Below are 9666 nucleotides of genomic sequence, written 5' to 3' on the forward strand. Positions count from 1 at the left end.
CATTGTGATTTTTGCCATGATTTGATTGGTCTGTTGGTTGAACATCCTGAATTAAATCAAACGATTAAAGGATAAATTGATGCTACTTCTATAAGATTATTTCCAGATATACATTAGATGTCTAAAAATCTATATTAATATGTATAATGATTACTTATTACATACCGTACCTAGTCACGACATATTTAATTTACTATAGTTACACCCATACATCCCAAGATCAACATTTGAGTGACATTGCTCTGTCCTTCTGTAGCTGCTTTTAAAAGGTGGTGGAGTGGATGATCAGACAGTGAGCAAGGGGCAGGAGGGGCAACTGCCATGCCCCATCTGCTTTAAAACCTTTAGCTCCAAAAATGACCTGGAAACACATATGGAAACCCATCCAGACACTGCACTCAGGTTTGAACAGCACATGTGCACAAGAATAATATTCTGCTTTCATGGCAATATGCATACAAATGAAACATACAGCTCTACCTGGATTACGCTAAAAGTTGTAAATGAAGAGGAAAAGTTTAGTTTTAGTGCTTATCTGTGCAGATTATGGTAGTTCTCTCACTATATATATTAGAGCTGCGATAGAGGACAATAGAGGTTGGAGGTTTAGGCAGGACTGTAGCAGTTGCTAGGAGATTATGGCGGCGTTCTTTGTGCCGAAATGGTCATAATTTAACACATCCGAGCAGAGAACATCCTCTTGCATACTAATCAGGGTGTTGTTTCATGGTCTTGCCTATAGCTTCTATAATTGCTGTCGTTTTCTCCATCATTAAACATTTTAAGGACTTCTGTTGTCCTGTTTGTGGATTTTAAATGGACTTAAAATAAAGCGAAATTTCATATTTGGAGGGCTCTAGGGTCAACTGAAAGTTTGCTGAGTAACGTGTATGGAGAAAGGTCATACCTGAGTGCTTCTAATGGTGTTTGTTCAGTCAGAAGAAGTTTAACGGATTCATCCCTTCCCCCCGTTTGGCCTCTAGGCACCAGAGTAGGGAGTGGTGTTGAGAAGAGAGAGGGAGGAAATCAGGGAGGAAAGAGGAAGGAGGGGGGAAAGTACCATGTAGGTTGTGTGTGTGTCTGTGCGTGGTGAGGGGATTTAATGAGTCACAGAAGTAGACTTGAGGACGCAGCCGGCTGGACCTCTCAGTTGGGGGTGGGGATGAGTATCCTTGGAGACATCACAGTCCACAGACTCTAGCCCTAAAACTCACTCATGCAATAACCAACTTTTCTGAACACAAGTTAATGGGTAGTTTCATGGAGCTGGTTCATTCTGAGGTGAGCCCTGCCTGGATTCGGTTTCACAGCACAATTATTGTATGCAAGTGGAGCAAATTTAGCACTAATCCTATGTAATCACTAGAGCTAAGAGAGCTAGTTAAGAGGATCTAGGCTGCAGTGAATAAGGTGATTAATAGGGCTGAGTGTAGACCACAAGCATGCAAATTCAGCGATGCTCACATGATGTAGACTTGTCGTCTTTCTCTCCCAGTTGCACGCTGTCACACACTGAAGGGCATCCAGTAATAAAGAGAGTTAGCACTTTGGTTATGTGAGACTCCCTCAGGGGGTATGAACTAACAAACAAAATATGGCAGTGACTCATTACAAAAAGAAACAACAGATTTGGCAGTTAGGTTGCAGTTTATTTATTTCTTGTATAACACTCACGGAAATGTGCATCTAGGTTAGATAAAATATCAGCCCTCAAACTGTGGCAGCACACCTGCCATCTTGCTAGATTGGTCACACCACGAGTGTGTGTGTGTGTGTGTGTGTGTGTGTGTGTGTTTGCGCTTTAAGATAAAGCAGCTTACGGTCACCACAAACACCTCGGGGCAGTGGTGAGAGGTGTGGCCATTGATAAGAGCTGTGCTCAACGTCATAGACAATCGCCAGCTGTCTAACAGTGCCAGACAAACAGAAATGGAGAACTACCAGTTATTTCCAGAGTTATCTTTCACCAACCATCATTCAGCATATAAACAGCCTCAATTTAACACAAATTTTACCCTAAATTTTTACTGCCATATTTGCAGTTGTATAATACAATTTAATCCTACTTGATTCATCAGTGTTACTCAACAATCACAAATATTGCTTAAATTTTTTTATTATGTCTGTTTAGTGAAGCACCACGTTCTCAAATATACTCAATTCTTCACAGGTGTGAGCACTGTTGCATCTCATTTCGGACACATCGAGGTTTGCTTCGTCACAATGCAGCCATCCATAAAAAGCTGCCGACTGACCCCAGTGGACGTCCGTTCATTCAGAACAATCCCTCCATACCCCAAGGCTTCAATGATCTGGTTTTCATTGACTTCTCCTGCCACAAATTCCCTCACATTGCCCAGGTACTTGCCTGAATTTGTGTCAATTTACAAATATTTTCATCTCGTAGTAAACAGTAATTTTAAAGTTTTAATGATGTGGTATTTATTATGTTGTATGCTGCTGATGTATATGAATACTCCTTAGATATATGAGTAATTATTGAATTGTTCAATTTAATAGGTTTGGTGTGAAACCAATCTACGGCGCAGCACTAGCAAGCTTCATTGCTTTGTGTGTGAGACCTGTGACAAAGCTTTCCCTTTAAGTGTGGCATTAGACTTGCACAAGTCCACACATGACAAATCTGAAAACAAGGAAAAGTCTAGTTCCTCCAAGCCTTCCAGTTCAGAGGCCCCTGTTTCTGAGAAAAGTAGCTTCATGAGCTCACTGGGTTTGCAACACATTTCTCAGGTCAAACCTGTACCCTCAGAGGAGGATGCCTTGCAAGCAAAGTTAGACAGCATCCGTGTAATCCACGTGGAGCCATCACTGGTCCAAAACGAGTCAAGCTTTCTAAGTGGGATTAGCCTGTCTCTGGTGGATCCATCGTCTCTTCGGGGTCTGTCCCAAAACGATGCCCTCAAACTCCTTTCCTTACAGCCATTTGAGACCGGTTTTCTTGTCCAGCCAGATGGTGGAATGGTAGTAAAGCCAGTTAATGGTGAGACTGGAATGGAGCTGGCTGACATACAGCAGATCCTCAAAGTGGCCTCTGCTGCACCAAACCAGATCAGCCTCCCTCCCTTGTCAAAGGCACCATGCAGTGCAGTGCAGTCAAACTACAAGCAGATGCCTCCACTCAAGCCAAAGCCTTTAGTGGCTCCCAGGACCAACATGACAACCTCCACACCTCCCCCCCTTTTAAGCACCCAGCAGGCATCACTTGGTTGCATCAGCCCAAGTCTACCACCACCTGCTGGCCAGTTTGCAAAGGCTGCTAAGGAAATGTCTCCATCCTCATCTTCATCTTCTACTTGCAATCAAGCTTCTATTGAAAAAATGGAAATGGAAGCTGATTACATGGGTGATGCCCACACTCCTATGGACACAGATGATCAACAAATAAAGCAGGCAGAAGACAAACTAAGGGAACCACCGGTAAAGAAGGGAGCAAGTCGCAAAGGGTCATACCCCTGTCGTTTTTGTGACCAGGTATTTGCCTATTCAGGGGTATTACAAGCACACATGCGTTATCATCTTGGTATCTTGCCCCATCAGTGTAACATCTGTGACTATGTTGCTCCTGACAAAGCCACACTGATTCGTCATCTACGCACTCACAGTGGTGAGCGACCATACGTCTGTCGAGTCTGCCATTACCCATTCACTGTTAAAGCTAACTGTGAGCGCCACCTTCGCAAGAAACACATGAAGAACACTCGTAAGGAAATTGAGAAAAATATCAAGTATGTCACCTCTTCCACATTGATGCCCGATACATTAGAACAAAATGGCTTAGGTGACACTACTTGTTGTTTATGTGGCGAGGACCTTAAGACCTCCCGAGCCCTACAAATCCACATGCGTGTACACAATGGCTTCCAGAGAAAGCCATTCGAGTGTAAATGTTGTGGAGCAACCTTTCTGGCAAAACGTAATTGTATCCATCATCTACTGAAACAGCACCCTGAGATTAAAGAGCAGGACATAGAACAGCATATAGCTACCATCACTGTTGCTTCTTCTCGAATGACTTCTAAACCTTCTTCAGCCAACGGAATGCCACCGAGTGCTTTGCTCTGTCCCATTAAAGTGGAGGATCTAAGTTTCTATTCCGCAGATCAGGACCAACCGCTGGACTTTTCAAACAAAAACCGGGGGAGCAACAACGCTGGAAACATCAGTGATTCTTTTAGAATCAAAGTAGAGTCTGCCACCTATGAGGATTCCATGGAGCCCATCGATCTCTCTATTCCCAAGAAACCGATTAAAAAGATAAAGATAAATACTGATGCAATTTTGCAAAGAGAAGTTAAAAAGGAACAGACCTACCTTAACATAATGGATCACACACCTGCCCCAGGCGTACATATCGATAGAGCCATTGATGAGAAACCACAGCAGCTTGGGTGCTACCAGCTTCCCACTGCCTTGACCACTGTAGGTCCAACAAGAGCAGCAGGTAGTGCCTTGCGTCTAAAGCCCCTGCTACCTAAACCAAGTAATGCAGGTGTAAAGGAGCTCCCACCCTTGGCCTCTATTGCCCAGATTATATCATCTGTCTCTGGTGCTCCAGACCTCCTGAAACGAGACAGCCCTAATGGCTGTTCTGATTCTGTCTCGGATGCCTCAGCTGAGGAGCTTCACCAAGAGGGATCCAAAAGGAGAAGCAATAAAAAGCAAGCCATCATTAAAGCTCGGGAAAAGCCTGCCATGAATTCAACAGACCCTAGTGTTGACCTTGAGTCCAGTGGAGAATTTGCCAGTGTGGAGAAGATGCTGGCCACCAGTAATGCCAATAAATTTAGCACCTATTTAAAAACCAACATAATGGAGCTAGAAAGGAAAGAAGAAGAAGAGTCATGCAATGGGGACAAGAAGGAAGCAAATGATGAAAAAGACATGCAGGCCAAGCAGACCTCACCTCCCCTTCAGTCCAAAGGGAAGAAGAATGCATATTCAAACTCTGTGCAAAAAATGACTTGCCCATTCTGTCCCAGAGTCTTTCCATGGGCCAGCTCACTCCAGCGCCACATGCTGACGCACACAGGTAATGTGCAAACCATCTCGTTTTAAGGTCTTCGAATGTCTGTATCCTTGAATACTGTTTTAGTATTTGAAATAAATAAATACATTTTTAACATGTGGCATAATTTGGTCAATGTTTGTGTTTGGTTTAGGTCAAAAACCGTACCCTTGTCCCAAATGTGAAGCCCTGTTCTCAACCAAGTCGAACTGTGAGCGCCATCTTTTGCGCAAGCACGGTGTAACCAACAGAAATCTTCGGCAAAATGGTTCCCTACCTAAATCCAAGGATTCGGAGGAGTGCTCACCAGAGAGTGCAGGTAAGGAGTAAGAGTGAGACTGTCATAACCTTACTTTGGTTAAAACAAGAGTAAAAATTATTATACCTTCAATTTTATGTAACGCTGTCACAGACATTGATTTTTTTTACAAGCACAAATGGGACCCTTGAGTTTATATACATACACTGCAGTGTTGTAATATATTTTAATTTTGTGATCTAGAGAGCATGTCTGAAACGGAGCTCCCTAGTGGCGAGGCAATGGAGCTGACAATTTGTGGACCTGAAAAGCCCACAGCATCGGATGCTGAGAAACCCTCCCCAGCCAAGCCTACAGAGGCAGCTGCAGTAAAGACTCTCCTCCACCAGGGGGAGCCAGAACACCAAGACGTACACGAGTCATTAAAGAGAAGAAGCACTGTAAATGACGACGACACTTACAGCAATAAGAGCCTGGACCTGAACTTTGCCAGCAAATTAATTGACTTTACATTCTCAGAGGGTGAACAACAGAGGTCCTCTCCTGCTTTAGAGAGCGATTCACATGAACAAGAAGAGTCCAAGCTGACCTGCAAGAGCTGCAACAAGAGCTTCAGATACGCTGCCACTCTGGCACGACATGAAAAAGTTCACATAATAGAAAGTGTAGTTGACACCACTAGCATGGACCTCAAGGTAGACGACACAGCAGAGTCTTGTGAACTGAAAGAGGATGATGTAGAAAATGAGGTGGAGAAGGTGGAGCGAAATGGGATAGCCGAATGTGAAGAAGCAGGCAGTGCGATGGACAGTGGCTCTGAGGAGGACCGGGAGGAAAGGAGCGATGAAGAAGGAGGACCAACAGAACCAAAGAGCGGTGATGGGAATGCTGTATTGTCTAGGAGCAAATCAGATAAAAGGAAGAAGATATGCGGGGTGTGTGGCAAACGCTTCTGGAGCCTACAGGACCTAACGAGACACATGCGCTCTCACACAGGTAAGAACAGTTTAAACGAATAAGTATTCAATTCCGTATCTCAATTTTTATCCTTCTAATGCTTCAACCAATGTGTTTTACCAGGCGAACGGCCCTACAAGTGTCAGACCTGTGAACGCACATTCACCCTGAAACACAGCCTGGTCAGACACCAGCGCATACACCAGAAGCCCCGTGGAGCAGATGGAGAAAACGGCAGAGCTGGAGATGAAGATGGATTCAGCGGTGGCTCGGCCAGTGAGCGGGAATCCACTCCCACCAGCACGAACCCTCCATCTGAAAACGAGAGTGAAAGCATTAAGGAGAAAGTGTGCGAGTCTGCCTCAATCACAAAAAGAAAGACAGAACTTAATACAGAAGCTTCGGTCACAGAGAAGACACAATCCACGCCAGCTGCAAAGACACCCAAAGAGCCTCCAGCAGAGGATCTAGCTTCAGATTCACCCACAGGGGGGGAGCAACCAGCTGGATTTCTCCAAGGCCTGCTGGAGATCCATTCCAAGCCTGACATTGAGCGCATCCTTCCTACCAGTGAGCCTCCTCTCGTCGGGGTGGAGTGAAAGAGTAACCACAGTGCCATACATTTAGTATTTTTGTAGTGCAACATCTTTTAAACATCAACAAAAAGACCATTTACAAGTGCCTTGCTACTTTTGTTTTGCTATATCTTTATCTACTACCAGATGATTTAGATTTTAGAGCATTTTATAAAAACCTGGTTTTTTTTTTTTTGAAATGCCACATTAAGCAATACATAAATGAACAATTGATTATAATGATTTGTATATGATTAAGGGACTAAACAGAGAATGGTCATACGAGGCTGCAAAAAGCTGGCACATGGCTACTAAGACTACTGTGTGACTATTTGTGCATATGAGTTTAACTGGAACATGTACAACTGCGCTTATTGTTCAAAGGGCTGTTCATGGACTCGGGAAACTTTCACTTCCAATGATACCAAGTTCTCTAGATGACCTGAAATAGCTGAATGAATAAAATCTATCCTGGCTTTTGTACTACATAGCAGAGGGCATGACAAGCTGCAAAGGTTTCAGTCTGGAAGGCAAAGCTGCGCTCTGGGTAATCCTATAAGCAGTGTGCAACAACACTCAGCATATAATATCTGGGCAATATTTGCCTATAATAGCATGGTTTCCTTTCCAGCTACACTGACCATGGTCAGACATCCTGTTTTAACTTTGGTTTTTGGAAGAAAGTGAAGGACGGATTTTTTTTTTTTTTATTGAGGGAAGCACAGTTTTTTGTTTTATTTTTATATATATATATAAATAAAGGGCTCAATAAGAAGGGCTCTAGCTCCAGTATCACCTACAAAACACAAACAGATCTCAAGAGAATGAGAGTTCTGTGTCCAGGTTAAATGTCTTCCAAAACCCTTTTACTTCAAGCCTTACGCGTTTCTCCAGAGGATTTAAACAGGCATCCAAATGCGAATTCTTTTGTCAATACTTGAAAGCTGTCACCCTGCTGCCTCCTGTCTGGCTACGCCACCAGTTCCAGGACCACCATCATCCTCCTCCTGAGCATCTCTCCTAGTAGGATATCAGGTCAATCATATGATCTCACGTGGGGTAATTATACCTTTCCTCAGACTTGCAAGTCAACCTCAAAGAGCAGCAACGAACTGGCAAAGTAATTTTTTTCTTTTTTTTTAAAGACTAGTCCTTTCTGACTGGATGACACCCTTTTACCACAGTCTCCTCTGGTGTTTTACCAGAAACAAAGACCTTTTGAATTAGTTGTTCGAGTTCTATGAAACAGAGTATTAATAAGCGAGCATTTCTATAACAGGTGATGAGCAATCTGGTATTGGACGACATATTTCCTCACCGCAGTGGCCACTGGCACAAGACTAGTGTTGGATGAACTTGAATGAAAAATGCAATCTCTTACTCAGTCTGTGTATTGTTTTCTGAGACTCTGATTTTTCCTAATGCCTTTTCCTGGGTTGCTACGTGTGAGTGTGTTGCGTTTGTATCCATGTGCGTGTATATATTCCTGTTTCGAATGCACACGGACTGTTTTAAATGTATTTATTGTAGCCCAGTGTGGGTGAAGAAGTAAAAATATGGAGAAGCCATGTATTATGCTGCAGAGAGAAATATTTCCGATTCAATACTTTAGTTGCCCAGCTGATCTGGGACTTTCCCCCACCCCCCTTCTAGCAATAATCACTATCGATCCAAAGGCTTTATTTAGATGTTTTTATGTTTTATAGACTATGTGGTCTATTTTGTCTCATTTTTTTTTTTTTTTTGGGTTATCATTATATCACTATTATATAAGTTTGGATGAAATATGAGTTGTTTTTTTCCCTTTGATATACAAGGCATATAAAACTGTGAAATCTATTGTTTTTTTTTCCTGTTATGGGTAAATCTTTAGGGTAGTTTTGCATGTTAACCTTTTTATGTTCTATTAAATGGGTTTTTTTCTTTCCTTCCTTCTTACACTGTCTTGCTCTCAGGGTTTTTACATGATGCTTATTTGAAATGTACCTTCCTGAGTTGCAAATATTCTCCCCAACTCTTGATTTTGGAACAAGTTGAACTGTCAATCACTACTTCTAGCACTTGACTGTGAATTAAACCGAGTGGGGTGGATATACTAAAATCCATGTACACCCACATTCCTTTCATCACTTTGCTTTTTTTTTCTGTGTTGTTCATTTCCTCCTGGTTCCTTCATGCCTGTTTTTTCCTTCTCATATGGCAAAAACTAGAAAAATGTACAGTCTTGCCGCCTGGCTCTGATTGATGTTAAAGGGAGCTTCACGTCGCTGCTACACACAAAAAGTAATTCTACTGGACTTGAACAGAACCAGAATCATCGATAGTATTTTGGTACACTACTCCTGCTTTTCACATGAGTGCTTTGAAATCAGAAATTTAAGCTGTTCTGTATCAAACCTTTAAAGCAATAAAATTGTATTAATGCAAAATGTCTTGTATGTCCGTTTCGTGTGAAAAGAAATGTTTTAGGTTCCTCCAACAGACTAAAGGCATATCAGGTTTACATGGTGACTGTGTTAGTCTCCTGGGGTGCTATAATACTACTGACTTCTAATATTGAATGGATGGCATTCCACTGTACTCTCTGTACAGGAGCCCAAATATAAACTGGTCCTGGAGTTCACTACTGTTTGTATGATTCATTTTTACATTTATGTTTGGCAGATGTATTTATCCAGAGCGACTAACAATTTATTTCATTTATACAACTGAGCAATTGATGCTTATGGATCTTGTTTAAGGGCCCAACAGTTGCATGCTGTGGCACTGGGATTTGAACTCATGACCTTCCAGTCAGAAGCTCAGTATCTTTATAATTGAGGTGCCAGTTTTCATTTTCTTTGCTCGTT

General features: G+C 42.5%; 1 protein-coding gene across 2 annotated transcripts in view; it reads left to right on the forward strand.

Annotated features, from left to right (window-relative positions):
* rreb1a (ras responsive element binding protein 1a) overlaps positions 1 to 9246 on the forward strand; it is a 48032-nt gene extending 38786 nt beyond the window's left edge. For both annotated transcript variants that reach the window (XM_046847141.1, XM_046847140.1), the window contains 6 exons: positions 257 to 402; positions 2171 to 2360; positions 2521 to 5050; positions 5181 to 5345; positions 5529 to 6281; positions 6366 to 9246. In XM_046847141.1, the coding sequence (XP_046703097.1) occupies positions 257 to 402; positions 2171 to 2360; positions 2521 to 5050; positions 5181 to 5345; positions 5529 to 6281; positions 6366 to 6841 (4260 nt within the window). In that variant the 3' untranslated portion in view covers positions 6842 to 9246. The remainder of the gene's footprint in view (positions 1 to 256; positions 403 to 2170; positions 2361 to 2520; positions 5051 to 5180; positions 5346 to 5528; positions 6282 to 6365) is intronic.
* The last annotated feature ends 420 nt before the right edge of the window (positions 9247 to 9666 follow it).

The sequence above is a fragment of the Silurus meridionalis genome, chromosome 4 (assembly GCF_014805685.1).
Source record: "Silurus meridionalis isolate SWU-2019-XX chromosome 4, ASM1480568v1, whole genome shotgun sequence".
NCBI lineage: Eukaryota > Metazoa > Chordata > Actinopteri > Siluriformes > Siluridae > Silurus > Silurus meridionalis.